Here is a 22,480-nt window from a genome sequence, read left to right on the forward strand (position 1 = left end):
ACTATTGCTTTGGTTCTCTTTTGATCAGGAATCCGATAACTTTTCAAAAAGTTACCTACCAATAACTCTTTTCTTTGCAGAGTTTACTCGAACTAGAAGTAGATCTGGATAATTTGGAATTAGAAGATATTGACACCACAGACATCAACCTGGATGAAGATATTTTGGATGACTAAGTGTAATGTTTCCCGTGAACCTTGCTACACAGGCCATTATTAAGGACAGGTGTTGACTGCCACCGTGACCACAGTTCTTTGGACTCTAAGAAACTCCTGAGATTTTTTTTATATGGAAAGGCTGTGGCCCACTGGGAGCACAGTGCTCTCCTCATTCTAGGAGTTTATGTGCCGCATCTAAATCACTGCTTCCTGTTAAGTAAAACAGATGTGGGCTTTGATTTTTTTTTTTCATACTGTCACTAGATCACATCTCATAAAATCTTTTGAATTAATGAAAATACTCAAAAGTTTCCTTTCTAAATAATGAAGATAAGCTTCTAGTTTTAGAAGGCTGAACCAAAACTACACCTCACCTAGGGATCAGCCCACATTCTCTTAACCCTTTTTTCTTGATCTCATCCTCCTAACCCTGCCCTAACTTTTTAATACTTGGATTATTATGTCCTGATTTTTGTCTAGTAGCTACCTGCTTCTAGAATCAGGATCTGAAACCCAGAAACCTCATTAAGCTGGGCTCTGTTTAAACTACCTAGTTGGTAATACAGAAAGAAGTACCTTTTTGTTGTTTTATACTGCACCATCCACTCTGGTGAGAGAAATTCATAACCAGGCACTCAGATATACTTCAGTTATCCCCCTGTGGCCTAGGAAAATGAGTGGAGTAACAAGATTTTCTTTGTATTTTTGTTAGAGGCACTGTTAAAAAACAATTTTATTGGTAACTCCCATCTGTAGTTTTCATTTTGACATTTTTAAACATTCAGCTCAACATTAACAGAAAGCTAGTTATAATTTAAGTAAAATGAAATTTATTTAAAAAAATATTTTCAGGAAGCTGCAGAATGGCTAATGAATGCTTCTTGATAAGCTTGTAGTGTTAATTCTATATATGCTCCCTTCTGGGCTTCTGTTTTTGCAAAGACCTGTTTAAATTTAAAAAAAGAAACTCTTAAGCAATAGAACATGTACTATTTATAGTTTTCCATTTCTGCATTAGCAAAGTCCCAGTTTAAAAAGTCTTCCAAGTTTCACAATTTTTTTTTCTGATTATAAAATAAGCATACTACATGGACCAAAAAATAACATCCAATACAGTTCAAGCCACAGTAATTCTAAATACCAGAAGAATTCTAACATGGTTGCCATGTCTCTTAGCCTGTTTTCAGAAAAAAATTAAAACCTGACATTGTACCCCCTGCTAGGTCAAAATGAAAATCATTCAATTTCAAAAAAAATCACTTTATTTTCCCCAAAAGCATTTTGCTTTACCTGACCAATCACAGAAAACCAAAATTAGTACCATAGTTTCTCTCTACTCCTCCTAGGGGGTCCATCACTGGTCACTTTTATCCTTAGAACTGCTTTGCGGTGTGGGTAAAATAATGTTGGGAGAGAAGCCAGATCCACAAAACCATGTCTAATTCTGAGCATTAGAAGTGATGAAAATTATACAGTGACAGAGAACTCTGTGTAAGGCCATGGTTGGGAGAGGGAGGCAGCTCCAAAGTGCTAATGCAACTAAGACTTCGTAATAATACAGGCACCACCCTCTCCCCTTCTGGACAGGATTGTGACCGCCCTGAAGGACGGGAAGGTACACTGGGAACACGTGCTACCTGCTCCACACTGCCCTGCTCGTCACTTGATCCCCTCAAAGAACAAGGGGGCGGCTGCCCTACTATCTGAACTACTTGGGACTTGAGCGTGCAGCTCCTCCACTCCCATCCCATCTGTTTCTGTTATCCAGGCTGAAGAAATATGGGGCTCTGGTCACTGTTTCAAGATCACAAATGTTTAGTTACTATTAAATATGACCCACTTTAGAATTCTTCCCATCTCAATTAGCGCCACACAACAGCCGGGTGAAAAAAGTCCCTTTACCTTAATTAAATGTACTCCCTCAGCAGCCTGCTCCTTGGCCTCCTGAGCCGACGGGCCATCTGGATGGAGCATGTGATACAGCTGGACCAAGCTGGTGGCATCATCCAGTCTAGGGTGAAAGGAATTACTGCTGTCAGTGGGTTTTCTTCATTTGCTTCACGGTTCTATAAAAATGTGTGCCAGCTTAAAACTAAATTACACTTCAAACTTTCCTCGGGCCAGACATTTTTTAAGCCTTCAGGTTTTATACTTTCAAAGGCATTTTCAGAATACGGGCCAATTTAGGCTTTACTTCTACTCTGAGGTAGGCAGGCCGGGAATCAGTACAGGGAGTGCCCAATTTATGAAAGTGAATATATTCTAAGTGTGACTATATTCCTTTTGGAAACGGAGCATTGCTTCTCATAGAAACAGCATTCTTAATGGTAGATGGCCGCCAGGCCAGCCCACTTCACCAGCAGCTAATAATGTCCTGTTCCTCAAAGGGCAGGAATACTACCTTCCTCCCACATAAGCTGGAGGCTGGTGGTCAGGGGATGCTCAAAGCCACTTGCCTTTAAGTTCATTAGCAGTGAACTTATTGGCAGCTAACAAATTTTCATTAAGACTCTGAATTAGTGGGAAAATGCCTTTACAAGAGGCCTCCTAGGAGTCCAAGGAAAGACTCCCAGGCTACCTTTCTATTCATAAGAACCCACTAGTTAAAAATTAGCATCCTAGTGAAGCCAATCTGAAATTGTGCACCTGAGTCAGAAGGAACGTCAGGTTCTACTTTTGCAATCTAGAATTCAGTCTTCTGGTTTGTACTTACCTTTTTAGAAACCTATAGACAACTTCTATCAGCAAAAAAACCTCTTTAGCCTTCCCCAAACCAGTCACTGTCTTCTCACATAGTCAACACTTGCCCACCATTTGTTACCTCAAAGCTGAGGAGGTAACAACCTTTCTAAAATGCTTATGCTTTTGAGGTTATGCTGTGCACACTAGTGAGGTACTGGCTTCCAGTTGGGGGTAGAGGGATAAAGACAACCTAATTCAGTATTTCTCCCAGCCATCTCATTAATTGTCTCTGCTTTACATCCGAACTGGTGGATAAAGAGTGGAGTGATCGTGAGAGTAAAGAATTTCTCAAGCCATGGTGACCTTAGAGAAATGCTCTAGGCTTATCCCAAGGCCCATCCACTCCAAGGCCATCCTCTGGGAGAAATGAGAAATCAGAGCTGTTCATATAGTAAAACTTTCCAGGGAAAAAAATTCAAACATGTTCATTACAAATGTATTGCTTGTTATAATCTAACAAAGTCCAATAAACATGGCAACAAAATTCCCCAAATAAAAAATAAAATTCCCTTTAGAGCTTAAGCATGTGGTCCTGTTAGGAGCTTAAATGGGTTTCTATATATATATTTAGATTCCATTTAGGGCTTTATTACATTCATGCTAAAGTATAATGCCTGCATCTTATTAAACAAGTTAGCTTAACACCTAGCCATATTTGAAAATAAGAGGAAATAAGTTTCCATGTTCAAACAGATTTTAAAAGAATCTCAACCACAAACCAACAGTGGGACTTAAGTCTGAAATAAATATGAGCCGAATCCCAGTTCTGCCTTGTGTTTCATTCAGTGAGGATGTGCACCCTCTACTGTCCGGTCTGAGATTTGCAGCACGTTGTCCAGGTCATAAACCACACAGGAATGGTTTTACTTAATGTGGAGCAGGAAAGATTACTCAAAACTCCCTCCCAGTATACAAATAAACTGCTTCAAATGTAAAGCTTAAATACGGTAATGAGTATTACTATAATATATATTACTACATTTTGATAAAGAACTTTGATTTTCAGTTACACGTTAATTTTTTACGAAAATGTTACATGTCTTTAAAATAAAAAAATTTCAGAATGATTCCATCTTAAAAACCTTATAAGAAAATTTGTTCACAGGAGATGTCACTGCCAACCGGCCCCCTGCTTATGTGGGATGAGGTTATGTGTCTGCCCTCTGAACTGGGTTACAACACACTTGCTAGTAAAGTAGGCTGGCCTGAAGTCATCAACCATTAGGAATGCTGCTTCTATGAGAAATAGTGCTCTGGTTCCAAATATGGGCTGTATTTCTTAAAGAATGCCTGTGGCACCTTCTAGTTCCAAATGCTTTAGGAACTTTATGTGAAGGACTTAGATGAGATTACATGGAGGATACTCTGAGTCAAAGCTCCTCATAGTCTGAAGGTGGCAGTAATCCCTATAACCCTCTTGTAGCTCAGACTTTTGAGTCAGTCAAGGACTGCCTACTGACCTTACTACAACCATGCTGGTTTCTTTTCCTTGTCATCTTGGCATTTCTAATCCAACTGATAATCAAAAACAACAGTTTCATCACAAGCTGTAAAGTACAGTTTCAGCTAGAACCTGGGAGCACACCAGTTAAAATACATGCATGTTAAAATACAACAGATATTCCAGGGGCGCCTGGGTGGCTCAGTCGGTTAAGCATCTGACTTCAGCTCAGGTCACGATCTCACAGTTTGCAGGTTTGAGCCCTGCATCAGGCTCTGTGCTGACAGCTCAGAACCTGGAGCCTGCTTCAGAGTCTGTGTCTCCCTCTCTCTCTGTCCCTCCCCTGCTCGTGCTCTCAAAAACAAACATTAAAAAAAAAAATACAACAGATATTCCTTGTTTCATGCAACTTTGGAAAACTAATTTTTTCAACATCTTAAAAGTCTTGCAAAAGCAAGGGACATTAAAAACAGTATTTTCATAAATTAAATGATGACTTTTACTGAAAAGCTCCAGTCCCACCAGAAGACAAGCACCTGTCAGAGTTTATGTCTTTACATTTCCTATTTAATCCCTTTTTGAGTCTCTGGAAAGTTCACTGATCCCCAGGAACTCTGGTGAGGCCCAAGATAAGTCAGTATCCAAGGTATATAATACAGATGCACTACCACGTATCTTTCAAAGAATCTAGCCTTGTTTAAACAACACAAAAGCAGGGGCGCCTAGGGGGCTCAGTTGGTTAAGCGTCCGACTTTGACTCAGGTCATGATCTCATAGTCTGTGAGTTTGAGCCCCGTGTCAGACTCTGTGCTGACAGTCTGGAGCCTAGTGCCTGCTTTGGATTCTGTGTCTCCCCGCACCGCTCCCCCCGCCCTGTCTCTCCCACTCTTGTGCTCTGTCTCTCAAAAATAAACATTAAAACAAAAACGAGAACAAAAACCACCAAAGCAAAGACTTGAGAAAACTGGGTTGTGCTGGAAGAACAAACCCATAAACAAATGAGGTAAATGAAAGGTATTTATTATTGGACAATACACTGTCATCAATGGGGAAAAATAGCTTAAATACAGATTTACTATAATAGTTGTGAGAATTTCTTTTACTTACTAAGATTGTACTTACAAATCTCTCTGAATCTGGTCAATCAGTAAACCATCAATCTTTTTCTTATTTATGAAATACCAAGCCATTCCACCGAAGTGTCTTGTTGAGCGTAAAAGGTCGTACTTTCCATGTTTATCTATATCTTCGTAAGTCTGATGATGAATCTATCCACACAAAATGTAATTTTTCAGAAACATGAAAATAAAAAGTGAGGATTACTGGATGCACATTTACTAACATGAGCACTGCCCAAAAGGTATCAGTAAACCAGGTCTACTGATACCGCCTCCACTATCATTAACCAATAGGTATGGTTTAGACTGGCCCTCCACTGTGGAAGTGTGTGTGGCAGCCAGGAACAAGTTTGCCACACATTTACAGTCAGATCAATTACTTTTCAGCAGCCAAGCACTACTCTCGAAGCACCTACTACATATACTGGAGACCACTAGAAATAATAGACCACCATTATCTTGGTCACTAGGGGAAAAGAAAAGAAATTAAGAATGTTTTTTCACTCCTCCCTTTTTCTCCTATCCCATCAACTGCTCCATTCTTACTAACTAATGTTCCTTCAGTTCTTCCAGATTCATCTTGCATATGATAAATAGGGCATTTCTGTGTTCAAAAGGCTTTCAAAGGCCTTCTGACTAAAGTCCAGATTCTTGAGTCTAGCCTCTGAGGTCAAGTACGGCCCCATTTACTTTTCTAGCTTCATCTTGAACACCTCCCATACACACTGCATGTACAAGCAAACCAGATGACTAGCCATTTGCAAGCACACTGTTTCCTACCTGTTTTTCACACTGTTCCCCCTCCCTGCCTGAAACACCTCTTCTCACTTAACTTCACCATGTTCCCTGCCCTTCCAGAACCCTGGTCAAGACCCCTATGAAGTCTTTCCTGAGAGCACTTTGTAATCTTAGCACCTAACATCTTAAACCCAAGGTGATAATTATCTGCATACTTATCTAGCACCCTTCTCCACAGTCAATGCCAGACTGCAGCTCTGACAGAGCACACCCGATCTTAGTTCATGTCCTCGCCTATATTACCCACCACACTATCTCACACATGGAAGGCACTACGTGATTACTTACTGAAACGTAAGACACGCGACATTTTGGCAAATTTTAGCAAATGACTCTGTTCCTGTATGATAAAATGAAAAGAGAACAGGCTTTGCCTATTCAAGTTTGGGTCCTAAACTACCACCTACTAACTGTGCAACTTCCAGCAAGGTACCCAACTCTCCAAACTTAAATTCTCTCATCTGTAAGGGCTGCTGTAAGGATAAAACATCTGGTATACTTCAGGTACTCCATAAATGTTCAGGTATTTCTCTTTCCCTTGAATAAATCTTACTCATAACCATACTTAAGTCCATACTTTAGAAACTATAAAATATACTCACTTTGATATATTCAGCAGAATCTGGCTCAAACTGGGCAACACAGAGATTGAGGACATCAACATGCCGGTCCTGGCTGTACATGGTCTAAAACCACACAGCACAGATGGAATTAGATGAGATAAACATGAAAGCTCAACACCCGTCCTGATGCCATGACAGATGTACTCATCCGCATCTGTGCCCAGTAAGAGGTAGGCAGAGATAATACAGGCTCCACAACTCACACCCACATTCAAATCCCAGCTAAGCCAATTGCAAGACTGATAACAGCGGTGGAGTCATCATTAGAAACACGTATCTGTCAGGAGTGCTGATTCGAAGGGGCACATGCACCCCAATGTCTGTAACAACACTATCAACAATAGCCAAATTATGGAAGAGCCCGAATGTCCACCGACTGATGAATGGATAAAGAAAACGTGGTATACATACAATGGAATATTACTCAGTGATCAGAAAGAATGAAGTCCTGCCATTTGCAACAATGTGGGTGGAACTTGAGTGCATTATGCTAAGTGAAATAAATCAGAGAAAGACAAGTACGTGATTTCAATTCACATGTGGAATTTAAGAAACAAAACAGATGAACATTAGGGAAGGGAAGCAAAAATAATATAAAAACAGAGAGGGAGACAAACCATAAGGGACTCTTACATACAGAGAACAAACTGAGGGTTGATGGAGGGATGATGGGTGGGAGGATACGCTAAAAAGGTGAGAGGCATTAGGAGAACACTTGCTGGGATGAGCACTGGGTGTTATATGTAAGTTGATGAATCACTAAATTCTATTCCTGAAACCAATACTACACTATATGTTAACGAACTTGGATTTAAATTAGAAAACACACACACACACACACACACACACACACACACACACACACACACACAAAACCCTGCGTATCTGTGCTTATCAAAGCAGAATGCTCTACAGCAGCAGAGCCAATGTTCAACCAAGAAACCATCACCACTGACTCTACGAAAGCACAGTCACCTTACCTTAAGATTTTCTTCCTTGAAAATTACTGGTGTCAAAACCCTACGACCTTCTTTTGGGAAATAAACTTGTATCATCCTGTCCCGTTCTTCCCAAGAGGCTTTCCGTAGCGTGCCACTTGGTTCTCTGACAACAATAAAACGCTCCTGAAATAGAAAACATAATCAAGAATGAGTTTCTGAAGACTTATTTTTAGTTCCAGTGTTCCATTAAGCACCATTATATGAATAATTTGCAATCAAAATATAAAATGCAACTGGGAGACATAAAATGCAATGGTCTATGATTTCAATGATAATGTTAAACCTCGAAGACTTGGCAAGATTTGATACTTCCTTCACTAATCACTGCTCTGCCTCTGACAATCAGAAATCTAAAATGAACGTATTTACTAAGTGCCAACCATGGTCCTAAAGTGAGCTCAATACATAAAACGATTCAACTAAAAAAAACTGATCAGAGATTCATCTAAATCCATTTCAGAGGAAAGAAGTACTATGAGACCTTTCAAACTGTTTCATTTCCCCATTCCAAAGTCTCACTGAAACAGACGTTATTTACTTTGTGATCTACTTCTAAAGTCCCTGGGATAAAAGGAACAAACCCAAGAATGTGGAGTCTTAATTCCTCACCTGTGTAATTCCTTATAGTGACAGGAGACATAAATGTGTCAGAGAGACTGTCTCCCTGCTTCCGGCCTCTTCACTTTTCCAACTACCAAATCCCAGGCCATGAGATGGCTTCCCTCTGAATTCCACCCACTGTGTGTGCCACTCAGTGGGCAATTTATCATGTGCAAGATTCCTGACACTGCTCAGATACTGTTAGAAAACTTAAAATGGGCAGGAGCTATGGATTATAATTCTTCACAATACCCGGTGACTTACAAAGAACTTTGCAGTTCGCAGATACTTGATATACATCTGATTAATGTTTAAATTAACTGACTTTCACCTTTTCAGAGATGTGAGAGTCTCTGAATGTGTTTTGAGGATAATAAAAACTTTCATCAAGTACTGCAAACAGAAAAAAATAGCAGATGCCTAAATAACACAATTATTTCTCAAAAGGACTAAGGTAATTTGAATTCTAAGTTCCTCTCTCAAGTTATAAAATGGTCCCATAAACAGCCTTCAAAGCACTGCAAACGTATAATAAAGCAGCCCAAAGCAAAAATTTTAATTAAAATGAAACTCTGAGATCCTTGTTCATCAGGTCAGGCATACAGGCAGTTGATGTACACAGATATGGACACTGCTCGAATCATGTCTTCTAACCATAATCATATATGATAAAAAGAGTAACGTGGTGTGGCCCTTCCCCCAACCATAGCGTTACATAGTACTCTAGTGCATTTTTTGGGCTAAATTATAAATCGCTCTTGTTTCACTCTTAATTGAAAAGGCTCAAACACAGTTCCCTTTTGGAACTGGTCATCAAGGGAAGAGGAGCTAGAGAATAAAAACCACAATAGAAGAAGCAGTGGTATCTGAGAATTATCTGGGGAAACCTGTCACTCTTGCTGCAAATTCTGAAGAGCGAATATCCTTTGGGCAGTCTGGGTTTTTCTGGCATCCTCAAGAATTTACAGGAAAGAAAAACGTTTCAGCTTAGGAAGTCAGTCTAACTTGGGCAGAAAGAATCCCCTTCTGCCACTGCCTTGAAGATTTCTGCCTATTTGTGGCTTAGGGGTGGGTTTCTGTCTGTAAACCCCTCGTTCTGTCTCAGCACACCTTTCTCTGCAGTCAATCTGGAATATACTGTGTCCATAATCTGTAGGGAAATGGTAACATGATGATGTGGGACTGGTCTGCATTTCTCTTCTTCCTTATGCTGGGCTGGATCTTCCGGAAGGGTCTCACCCAGTCACAGGAGTTCTGGTTTGGAAGATTCAGAGACAGCTGGGTCACAGTGATGTCGACCCTCGTTCCTCAGGTCCAACCGCACATATTTCAAATAAAGATCATTTTGCAGTTAGATATATACTCACCCGGTGTGGTATGCTATACGATATATCAGTAAACACATATTTGGCTGTTTCCGTTCCTTCCAAAATTTTATCTTCAGCTAACACGTCATTTATTGGCGCTCGTTCTTCCAGAACCGGTGGCATTTTTAATCGTACTTTAGCTGCCTCAACTGCCTTTCTTGTAGCCTAATGAAACAACACATTTCTTAAGGAAAGCTACAACGTCACAGACAAGAAGGATCATCTGACAAAAGCAGATACTGATATAAAATGCGAAGGACTGCGAAGAGAAGAAGCTGTAGCCACGATCCAGTGAGTGAAAAGGCCCCTGCACCCTGGCTTTTGCCTCTCCGCTGTGGCTGAGAGCACCACCTACAGACTCAACCATTCTCGACACAGCAAAAGATCCTCGGAGACCGAGCTGGGCCACAAAAGCTGCTTAAAATTAAAGAAAGGATTTCATTTATTGTGTACATACTATGTACCATATATTGTTTACATACTCTGAAAATATTTGGCTCATTTAATGCCCACAACTACCTTATGAGCTAGCTGACACTGTTATTCCATGGAAGAGAAAATAAAGGCACACAAATGTTAAGTAAATTGCTAAGAAGTTGCAACACTGGGACTTGAACCCTGGCAACTCAACTCCAAATCCCACGCTCTTAACCAGTGACCACAGTGCTCCATGCCACACAGTTAGCAATGATTACCTCTGAGAAGTTCAAAGGGGACCTTTTACTCATGTGATATACTATTGGATATCTGAATGTTTTGCTCTGACTGTAATGGGCAATAATGCTTCACATATTCACACATGAAAGCATTTTCCACAAAGCACTCAATACGCATGACTCCAGGAGGACCCTGGTAGCTTACAGTAGGATGTGCTTCAGCAGGATCTCATAATCCCACGAAAGCATCAGCTTCAAAGCAGCTCACAGCGGAGGCTTCTAAGGAAAGAAGCTGAAGCAGGCAGGACAAAGAAAAGACACTCGAGCAGGTTTGGGAGCAGAGGAGGAGCTCTGCTTGGACACGCAGGCCTGACCCATGTGCCCCCATCTGCCTAATTTCAGCCATGCTCCCTGCTCCTATCTCCCTGCCTGATCCCATTTCTCTTCTCAGTCTGTGCCTGGAACTCCCATCATGAGCATCTATTGGAAGAGCAGTTCTCAGCATCCAGGGGGCCTCTGGAAATCTAATTTAACCCTTGAAAGAAAAGTATCCTGCCCATATGTCTGCATTCACGTACTTCTTCCAACTGTGCCTGGGTCATCAGCTTATAGGTTGGTGGCTTCAGTTCTTGTACAGCTGGTTTAAAAATCTTCTGCAGATTCAAGCCTGTCATCTTGATGAGTATGTTTTGGACTTCCTCATCCATAAATGTAGGTTTCTTGATCTCTGAGCTACCAGATTCTGTTAAAATGGATTGTAGTAAATAAGAAGATGGTAAAAATGACAAGCCAACGAGACCTCAAAACAGAAAAGTTAACAATAGAAATGATGAACAAAATGTCTACCTCAGTATGCATAATGTTAATCCCTATGAAATCCATTCATCCATTCCTTGATAAAATTTACTGACCACTTACAATGATTAAGAATACTGGAAAAAGACACTCAATCTAGTGGAAAAGCAACATAAAAAACTAATTAATCTGGGGCACCTGGCTGGCTCAGTCAGTAGAGCATGCAACTCTTGATCTCGGAGTTGTGAGTTCGATCCCCATGTTGCATGTGGAGATTACTTAAAAGTAAAATTTTTAAACTAAGTAATGTAATAATGTTAATCATAATAACTTACAGAGTTGTCTCCTATACGTCAGGCATTACACATATTTTCAGGAATGTTTACAACAACCCACAAAACAGGTATTGATATCTCAATTTTATAAATGAGGACACTGGAGCCTCCTTAAAGACAACTAGCTATTAAGTGACAGAGTCAGGATTTAAACCAAAGTTTGTTTCTAGAGCCTAGATCAGCTCTAGTCTCTGAGGGTGGCCCCCAGTGCAAGTGCCATATACATACTCTTGGAGCAGAGAGGGACACGGCAGGGTCAAAGAAGGCTTCCCAAGGGCCTGAACAGCACAGAATAAAGGGAGAGAAATTCCAAGCTAAGGGGCTGCAACTAGGAAACACAGGCTTGGATTACAACGTGGGACTGAAAAGGCCAAGCGGGTGTCATGGAAGAGGCTTGGACAGGAGAGGAGACCAGATATCATCTCTGCCTTAAGCAGTTTGCCTATCCATTTGCCTAACTTCCCCTGTTCCATTTCCATTAGGAAAAAAAAAGAAAGAAAAAAAAAAGAGAGGAAATAAGTACCATTCCTTCCCAGCCACCTCTTCCTCTGCTAGTCCTGTAAATGCTGATTCCCCTAAAAATCCTTCTCTTCTCCCTTCCTATATTCTCCCTGAATGATATCCTAGCAATATAACTTTAATTACTTCTTTTTTTTTTCAAGTTTTTTATATTTATTTTTGAGAGAGAGCGAGAGCATGAGTTGGGGAGAGGCAGAGAGAGAGGGAGACACAGAATCTGAAGCAGGCCCCAGGCTCTGAGCTGTCAGCACAGAGCCCGATGCGAGGCTCAAACTCACAGACCATGAGATCATGACCTGAGCTGAAGTTAGATGCTCAACCAACTGAGCCACCCAGGCGCTCCAACTTTAATTACTTCTATATGCTGGTGACTCTAAAATCTGAATCTTCAGTTAAGATCATCCTCCAACCACCTAACCCATGGACATCTCACTTGCACTCCAGTACTGCCAAAGCAGAACCCATCAACTTTCTCCCGTCTTAAACCTGCTTTTCCTATTGCTCCTTATCTTAGCAGCATCCATAGGTCATGTGGGCCTGAAATCTCACAGTCATTCCTGACTTCTTTACTCTCCACATCTAGCCAAAGAGCAGTAGTAACAGCAACAGCAATAACAAATAACATTTGTTAGGTGCTTACTATATACCAGTACTTACTGAGCTAAAAATGTTACGTATTCAGCACATTTAATCTTCACAACCCCAGCAATACCATAATTATCCCCATTTTACAAAAAAAGCACACTAACACAGAACATACTGCCTGTTATACCTCATAAATCTCTCTAATCCTCCATTTCCCACTGCCACTACTCTGATCAAGGCCATCCTCATCTCTTGCCTTTGCTTCCTAACCAGTCTCCCTGACTCCAAGAATGACTCAGACTCCATTCTGACACCACTGTAGACCATTGTTCACAGAACAACCAGAGTAATCTCATAAAAACGCAGTCAAAACAACAGGAAAGATTAACGAAACTAAGAGCTGGTTATTTGAAAAGGTAGGAAAATTCACAAACCTTTAGCTACACTAAGCAAGGAAAAAAAAGAAAGGACCCAAATCAACAAAATTATAAATGAAAAAGGAGACACTACAACTCATACTACAGAAATACAAAGGATCCTAAAAGGCTAATGTGAACAATTACATGGCAAAAAACTGGACAACCTAGAAGAAATGGAAAAATTCTTAAAAACATATGCCCCACCAAGACTGAGGAAGAAAGAGAAAATCTGAACACACCAATTACTACTAAGGAGGTTCAATCAGCAATAATAAATGTCCCAACAAAGAAAAGGCCAGTACCAGATGGCATCACAAGTGAATTTTACCAAACATTCAAAGAAGAATTACTGCCAATCCCTCTTAAACTCCTCCAAAAAACTGAATAGGAGGGAACACTCCCAAACTCATTTTACGAAGCCAGCACTATCCTGATACCAAAGCCAGACTCTACAGCCATACCACCCTGAACACACCCAATCTGGTCTGATATCAAAGCTAGAAAAGGACTCTACCAAAAACTACAGGCCAATATTCCTGATAACTATTGATGTAAAATTTCTCAATAAAATACTTGCAAACCAAATTCAGCAGCACATTAAAAAGATCATTCACCATGATTAAGTGGAATTTATCCCTGGGATGCAAGGATGGTTTGACATACACAAATCAATGCGACATCACGCTAACAGAATGACAGAAAAATCATATAATTGTTTCAACAGATGCAGAAAAAGCATTTGACAAATTTCAACATTGGTTCATGATAAAAGCTCTTAACAAATTAGGTAGGGAAGGAACATACCTTAACATAATAAAGGCTATATATATGCTAAACCCACAGTTACCATGAAAGACTGAAAGCCTTTCCTCTAAGTTCAGGAATAAGACAAGGATGTCTCCTATTCAACATAATGCTTCAAGTCCTAGACAATCAATTAGGCAAGAAAAAGAAAAGGTTCTCACAATTGGAAAAGAACAAGTAAAACTGTATCCAATTGCAGACAATAGGATTTTGTATGTAGAAAATCCTAAAAACTCCACCAAAAAAAAAAAAACCAAAAACTATTAGATCTAATCAGCAAATTCAGTAAAGTTGCAGGATACAAAATTAACATTTAAAAATCAGTAGCATTTCTATACTAACAGCAAGTTATGTGAAAAAGAAAGAAAGCAATCCCATCACAACAGTATCAAAAACAATAAAATACTTAGGAATAAATTTAGCCAAGGAGGCGAAAGATCTCTGTATTGAAAACTAAAACACAATGATGAAAGAAATCAAAGAGGAGGAATGCAGGGAAGATGGTGGAGTGGCAGGATCCTGAGCTCACCTCACCCCAAGGATGCACAGAGGCAACAACTACATGTATGGCAACTAACCCTGAAAATGACCTGAAGCCTGGCCGAACAGATCTCCCACAGCTGGTTGTAGAAATAAGGCCACATCAAAAAGGGTAGGATGGGTGGAAACACAGTCAGTAATCAAACCCCTGGGTCAACTAACCAAAAACAAGAAGGATATCACAAGCACAGAGGAGCAAGAAGATCAGACTCCCAGACTGGACTCCTTCCCAGACCCACACTGGGAAAAGGAGTCCCCACAAGGTCTGGCTTTGAAAATGAGTGGTGCTGATTTTAAACTCTGAGACAGCCAGAGGTTAAAAAACCTGAGACCCAGCATGCTAAGTAACTCACTGCAGACACAGCACAAAAGCAGCAGTTGGAAAAGCACCTGGGGCATATGTGAAAGATATGTATGGACGAAGCTGAGGACGTGTGCCAGAAAGACAGGAATCTTCAGGAAACTTCCCTGGGAACAAAGTGATGGTGGTGCCATTTTTCTTGCCCTCCCCAAGCCTAGACGGCCAGACTCTTGACAGAGCCTGTTCTAACACACTCTTCATCTACCTTGCTACCAGCATGTGCCTTGCCTCAGTGTTGCCCCGTGGACCTGTCCCACCCAACCCACCTGCCTTGGTAGGCACCCCTCCAAAGCAATTCCTGCCAAGGGGAGTGGGGGAGATAGTCCCACACACCACCATGTGTTCAATTCCTGCCAGCCAGGCCTCTTACTGCCTGCATGGGGAACAAACCCTGCCCCCTTCAGCTGTCGCAACGACTAACTGGAAACAACCAGGCTACCTACCAGCAAGCCCATGGCAGCCGCAGCCAGGCCTTTCAACAGGACAGTACACTGCCCACTGTGCCTGCAGCAAATGAAGCAGGACATGGAGCCCACTGAGCTAAGGGCCAGCCCAACCCATCAGGATGCCCACAGAAATTGTGGCCTAGCCACAAAATGAGGACACACACAGTCCACACAGGGGACACCCCTGGAGCATGTGGTCTGGTGACAAGAAGGGATTGTGCTACAGGGCACCACAGGACCTCTTCTACACAAGGACACTACTTTAGAGATCAGGAGACATATCTACCTGATATACAGAAACAGATACAGAGAGTGAGAAAAAAATGAGGAGACTGAAGAATATGTCCACAAGGAAAGAACAAGACAAAAATTACAGAAAAAGAACTAAACAAAATAGAGATAAGGAATATGCCTAATAAAAAGATCAAAGTAACAATTATAAAGATACTCAACTAGACTTGAGAGAGAGGAATAGATGAATTCACAACTTCAACAAAGAGATAGAAAATATAAAAAATAATCAATGAGAGTTGAAGAATACAATAACTGAAAGAACAAATACACGAGAGGGAATCAACAGCAGATTACAGAATGCAGAAAAATGGATCAGTGATCTGGAAGACAGTGTAATGGAAAACAACCAACCTAAATAGCAAAAAGAAAAAAATAACAAAAAGTAAGAATAGGTTAAAGGACCTCTATAACATCATGAAGCACAGTAACATAGTACTATAGGGATCTCAGAAGAAAAAGAGAAGGGGGCAGAAAACTTATTTAAAGAAGTAATCACTGAAAATCTCCCTAATCTGGGAACACATTCAGGTTCAGAAAACACAAAAATTCCCAAACATGATGAACCGAAAAAAGTCCACACCATGACATATAATTAAAATGACAGAACTTGCAATAAAGAGAGAATATTAAAAGCAGCAAGAGCAAACAATAACACACAAGGGAACTCCCATAATGCTATCACCTAATTTTTCAGCAAATAATCTGAAGGTCAGAAAGGAATGGCAGGACATATTCAAAGTGCTGAAAGGAAAAAATTTACAACCAAGAATGCTCTACCCAGCAAAATTATCTATCACTCAGAATTGGAGAGATCAAGAGTTACCCAGATGAACAAAAATTAAAGTTCATCACCACTAAATCATCTTTACAAGAAGTGTTAAAGAGAATCCTTTAAGTGGTTAAAAAAAAAAGACAATAACTACAATTCAGAAAATTGTGAAAGGAAAAAATTTCACTGGTAAGAGCAAACATATAGTAAAGTAGGACATTAATCACTTATAAAGCCACTATGGAAGTTAAAACACAAAAGCAGTAAAATCACCTATATCTACAAAAATTAAAAGAAATATTAGGGATATACAAAATAAAAAGATGTAAAATATGACATCATACATATATAAAACATGGAGGAAAAATGTAAAACATAGTACTTTCAGAATGTGTTCAAACTTAAGCAACCATCACCTTAATAATAGGGACTGCTATATATATATGATGTTATATATACACCCCTGGTAACCACAAATCAAGAACCTGTAATATACACACACACAAAAAAAGGGGGAAAAAGCGAAACATGACAGTAAAGAAAGCCACAAAACAACAAGAAAGCAAAAGAAGAAGGGAACAGAGAAGAGCTAAAAAAAAAAAACCACCAGAAAACAATTACTAAAATGGCAATAAGTACAATACCTATCAATAATTACTTTACATGTAAATGGAGGTAAATGCTCCAAACAAAAGATACAGGGTGCAGATGGATAAAAAAAAAAAAAAAAAAAGACCCATCTATGCGCTGCCTACAAGAGACTCACTGCAGAACTCAAGATACACAGAGACTGAAAGTGAAATGATGGGAAAAGATATTCCATGCAAATGGAAGAAAAAAAAATAGTAATATTTACATCAGACAAAATAGACTTCAAAACTAAGACTGTAGCAAGAAACAAGGAATTACATAATGATAAAGGGATCACTCCAATAAGAAGATATAATAATTGTAAATATCTATGCACCCAACATTGAGGCACTTAAATACATAAAGTAAATATTAATAGACATACAGAGAGAAACTAACAATAATAAAATAATAGCAAGGCACTTTAACACCACTTTTACATCAATGGATGTAACACCCAGTAAGAAAATCAGTAAGAAAACAATGTTCTTGAATGACACTTTAGACCACATGAACTTAGCACATGTATACATAATATTCTATCCAAAAACAACAGAATACACATTATTTTCAAGCGCACATGGTACATTCTCCAGGTTAGATCACATGTTAAGACTACAAAACAAGTCTCAATAAATTTAAGACTGAATCATATCGTGCACCTTTCCCAACCATAACAGTATAAAACTAGAAATCAACTAAAAGAAAAAAAATGAAAAAAAAAACAAAACAAAAAAACACGAACACATGGAAGCTAAGCAACATGCTCCTGAACAACCAATGGGTCAACGAAGAAATCAAAAAGAAAGATATGGAGACAAATGAAAATGGTAACACAACAGCCGCAAATCTTTGGAGCACAACAAAAGCAGTCCTAAGACGGGAATTTATAGGAATACAGTCCTACCAAAGAAACAAGAAAAATATCAAATAAACAATCTAACTTCTACCTGAAGGAAACTAGAAAAAGAACAAGGCCAACATTAGAAGGAATAAAATAAAAAAATTTAGAGCAGAAATAAATGAAACAGAATAAAAAATAGAAAAGACCACTGAAACCAAGAGCTGGTTCACTGAAAAGATAAGCAAAATTGATAAACTTATAGCTAGACTCATCAAGAAAAATAAAAAGGACCCAAATCAGAATTAAAAGAGAAGTAACAACCAGCACCACAATACAAAGGATTATAAGAGACTACTACGAAAAATTATATGACAACCTAGTAGAAATGGGTAAGTTTCCAGAAGTATAACAATCTTCCAAAACTGAAGCAGGAAAAAATAGAAAATGTGAACAGACCCCTTACAAGTGATAAAGTTAAGCCACAATTTAAAAACAACAAAGTCCAGACCAGATGGATTCACAGGTGAATTCCACCCAACTTGTAAAGAAGAGTTAGTACCCATTCTCCTCAAACTATTCCAAAATAATAGGGGCACCTGGGTGGCTCAGTGGGTTAAGCATCCGACTTGATCTCAGCTCAGATCTTGATTTTAGGGTCATGAGTTCAAGCCCTACATTAGGCTCTACACTACATATATAACCTACTTTAAGGAAAAAAAAAAAAGTAGAAGAGGAAAGAAAGCTTCCAAATACATTCTGTGAGGTCAGCACTACCCTAATACCAAAACCAGAAAGAAAAGAAATACAACCACAGGCCAATATCCCTGGTGAACCCACATTTATGTCGTCAATTAATCTACCACAAAGGAGGCAAGAATATACAATTGAGAAAAAAACAGTCTCTTCCATAAATGATACTGGGAAAACTGGATATCTACATGCAAAAGAATGAAAGTTGAGTCACTTTCTTACACCATACACAAAAATAAACTAAAAATGGATTAAAGGCATAACTCCTACAAAAAAAAAAAAAAAAAGAAAGAGGGGCGCCTGGGTGGCTCAGTCGGTTGAGCGTCCGACTTCAGCTCAGGTCATGATCTCGTGGTTTGTGAGTTCCAGCCCCGCGTCAGGCTCCGTGCTGACAGTTCAGAGCCTGGAGCCTGCTTTGGATTCTGTGTCTACCTCTCTATCTCTCTGCCCCTCCCCCTGCTCATACTCTGTCTCTCTCTCTCTCTCTCTCTCTCAAAAATGAATAAACTTAAAAAAAATTAAAAAAAAAAAAAAAGAAAGGCAGTAATTCCTCTGACATCAGCCATGGCAACATTTGTCTAGATAGAACTCTTCAGGAAAGGGAAACAAAAGCAAACAAACTACTGGAACTTCATCAAAATAAAAAGCTTTTGCACAGCAAAGAAAACCACCAACAAATGAAAAGGCAACCTACTAAATGGGAGAATGCAAATGATAAATCAGATAAGGGATTAATATCCAAAATATATAAAGAAGGTAATACAACTCAACACCAAAAAAGCAAATAATCTGATTAAAAATGGGCCAAAGACCTGAACGGACATCTTTCCAAAAAAGACATACAGATAGCCAACAGACACTTGAGAAGATGCTCAATATCCCTAATCATCAGGGAAATGCCAATCAAAACCACATTGAGATAATACCTTACACCTGTCATAATGACTAGACTCAAAAAGACAAGCAACAAATGTCGGCAAGGATGCGAAGGAAAAGGAACTCTAGCGCAATGCTGATGGGAATGTAAACTGGTGCAGCCACTGTGAAAACAAGTATGGAGGTTCCTGAAAAAACTAAAAATAGAAATACCATATGACCCAGTTAATTCCACTATACTGGTTATTTATCAAAAAAAGCCAAAACACTAATTTGAAAAGATATATGTGCCCCTATGTTCAAAGCAGCATTATTTACAACAGCTACAATATGGAGACAACTAAGTATCCATCAATGGATAATAAAGTTGTGGGGTGTGTGTGTATGTGTGTGTGTATGTGTGTGTGTGTGTGCATGCACACGCGTGTAAAAGAATATTATTTGACCACAAAAAAGGAGGAAATCATGCCATTGGGGACAACATGGATGGATTGTGAAGGCATTATGCCAAGTGAAGTAAGTCGAGCAGAGAAAGACAAATACTGTATGATCTCAACTACATGTGGAATCTTAAAACAAACAAAAACTCACAGAAAAAGAGATCGGGGGTGCCTGGGTGGCTAGGTCAGTTAAGCGTCTGACCCTTGATTTCAGCTCAGGTCATGATCTCATGATTTGTGGGACCAAGACCCACATCTGGCTCTGCGCTGACAGCACAGAGCCTGCTTGAGATTCTCTCCCACTCATGAGTTGTCTCTCTCTCTCTCTCAAAATAAATATTTAAAAGGAAAAAAGAAAATGAGATCAGACTTGTGGTCTTATGGTTACCAGATGAAGGGGTAGGAGGAGGGGGAATTGGAAGAAGGTGGTCAAAGGAAACAAACTTCTAGCCAAAAGATAAATAAGAATTAGGGATGCAATGTACAGCATGATAAAAACTGTTAACACTGCTGAAAAGCATGTATGAAGGTTGTTAAGAAAGTAAATCCTAAGAGTTCTTACCACAGGGGAAAAAATGTTTTTTGCTTTTCTTTGTATCTACAGGGGAGAAAATATGTAAACTAATCTTGCTGTAGTAATAATTCATGACATATGAATTTCACAACATATTATCACTGTGTTGTACACCTTAAACTTATACAATGCTGTATGTTAATTGTATCTCAATAAAACAAAAAAAATTTTAAATATGATCAAGATCATGCATGCTTGAAACTCACCAATGACTTCCAATATCATTTAGAAAAAAGAAACTAAGGCAGTCTGCTTTCTCACTGCATCCCCCACTAAACAACGTGCTCCCCCAAAGGCCAGAACCCTGTCTTATACTCATCTCTAACACCCAGGTCACTTAAAGCACCTGGCAGACAATATGTGCTCAGCACTATTCTCTCAGACCGTCTCACCCATTCCCCCAGCTTGAGTTACCACTTTCACCAGATGTTTCTCACTTCAGATATGACTGCGTATTAGATACCTACACTAGAATTTCAAAAGCACCTCAAATTTAACGTGTGCAAACAGACGTTTAGTTCTGCCTTCCTTCCAAGCTCATCTCATCTACTCCTGCCTCTTCTTCCCTCACCTCCCTATCTGTTCCTACAATTTCCCTGTCTTGGTATAAATGGGGTTATTCTCCACTCAACTGTGCAAGCCAGAAACCGGAGAAGCAACACTGATTTCTCCTTTTAAACTTAGAGCCAAAGCCATAACCAACCCTTATCAATCCTACCTAAAACATGGGTTTCCAAACTACCTGTATTTCAGTCTCATTTCTGGACTTTTGCTTATGCTGTTTCCTCTGCCTGAAATGCTTCCTGTTTTCTCCCCATAGCGTGGTTAGCCAGGTCTCAGCGTTCGTCATCATCTCCAGGAACTCTTCCCTGCCCCTTCCAACCTAGTTTGAGCGCTACTCTTATGTGCGATCCCCTATCCACAGCCTGGGCCACACTACACTGCCACCTCCCCCTTGGGCCACGAGTTCCCTCAAAGTTTAGTTGGCCGTTTCCCCAAACGTAGCTGTGCTTTGCAAGGAACCGAACTCAGGCACTGTTAGTTAAGCGAGTGAAGAATTACAAAGGTGGGCGATAACAGACCCTTCAGGTACAAGGTACAGAAGGAAGCCGGCTGGGTCTAAGGGAGCACTGCTAGAGGAGCCGGAGACTGGGATGAGGGGGGTGGGGCCCGCGTGGTTCTCGCCAGCCAGAAGGACGCTCTGGGTCTCCCAGGAAAACGCGCCAGCGGACATCTGACAGGTCACTTACCCGCCTCAGAGGCAAGCCGACGGCATGGCAACCCCGCCCCGCAGGGCCTGGGCAGCGGCTGGAGCAGGGTGCCGAGATGGAGCCGAGTTCGGGCCGGGAAAGAGACCCGCTCGGTGTTCCGAGAACCTGTCAGCAGGCCCCACAGCAACACAGACGATCTGGGGGTCGCCATGATTATCCGGGGCCATCTGCGCCGGAAGTGGCTGTGAGACATTTCGGGTCTCGCGCGCTTCGCGCGGCATTCTGGGAAATGTAGTCTGGTTGCGGGAGGTGGGAAGCAAGGCTGCGCAGCTTTACGATATTCTTGTAACCCGCTTCTTACCACGTAGAAAATGTTCGTGTCCTATGTATGCATACAGCCAAAGGTAAAACGTACAACATCTGCCTTATATATTTTTTCCTGGACCTTTCCTTCGGTTTCCATGGCTCTAACCGATTTCCATTGTCTGCCCAAACCTTTTCTCCCTGCCCCAGGTTTAAATCCAACTGCCTATTCGACTTATCCATTCCAGCTTATCACAGACCCTCCCACATGCCAAATATAACCGATTGCCACCACCAACTTCATCCATACCAACTCATACACTTCATTCTGTCTCAGAACCTTACCTCTTTACTTCATAGCCCTTTTCTCAGTTTGTGATTATTTTGTTCATTTATTTGCTTATTTTTCTCATCCCATGAAGACAATCACTCTACGTATGTCACCTAACCTGGTATGTCTATGCCCAGCAAACATGTGTTG

The 22,480-nt window shown here is 40.3% G+C and overlaps 2 protein-coding genes across 2 annotated transcripts in view; one reads left to right on the plus strand and one right to left on the minus strand.

Moving 5' to 3' along the window:
• COPB2 (COPI coat complex subunit beta 2) overlaps positions 1 to 901 on the plus strand; it is a 31,202-nt gene extending 30,301 nt beyond the window's left edge. The window contains exon 22 of the mRNA XM_042954608.1: positions 81 to 901. Coding sequence (XP_042810542.1) covers positions 81 to 176 — 96 coding nt within the window. The 3' untranslated portion in view covers positions 177 to 901. The remainder of the gene's footprint in view (positions 1 to 80) is intronic.
• Positions 902 to 965: 64 nt separating this feature from the next.
• Positions 966 to 21,946, minus strand: MRPS22 (mitochondrial ribosomal protein S22). The gene is made up of 8 exons (XM_042954609.1): positions 21,736 to 21,946; positions 11,083 to 11,246; positions 9,849 to 10,013; positions 7,861 to 8,004; positions 6,860 to 6,943; positions 5,464 to 5,609; positions 2,061 to 2,169; positions 966 to 1,102 (listed from the first exon to the last, which is right to left on the minus strand). The coding sequence occupies exons 1-8, from the start codon at positions 21,905 to 21,907 to the stop codon at positions 1,007 to 1,009; spliced, it is 1,080 nt and encodes a 359-aa protein (XP_042810543.1). The 5' UTR covers positions 21,908 to 21,946; the 3' UTR covers positions 966 to 1,006.
• Between the last annotated feature and the right edge of the window lie 534 nt (positions 21,947 to 22,480).

This window comes from Panthera leo, chromosome C2 (genome assembly GCF_018350215.1).
Source record: "Panthera leo isolate Ple1 chromosome C2, P.leo_Ple1_pat1.1, whole genome shotgun sequence".
NCBI classification, from domain to species: Eukaryota; Metazoa; Chordata; class Mammalia; order Carnivora; family Felidae; genus Panthera; species Panthera leo.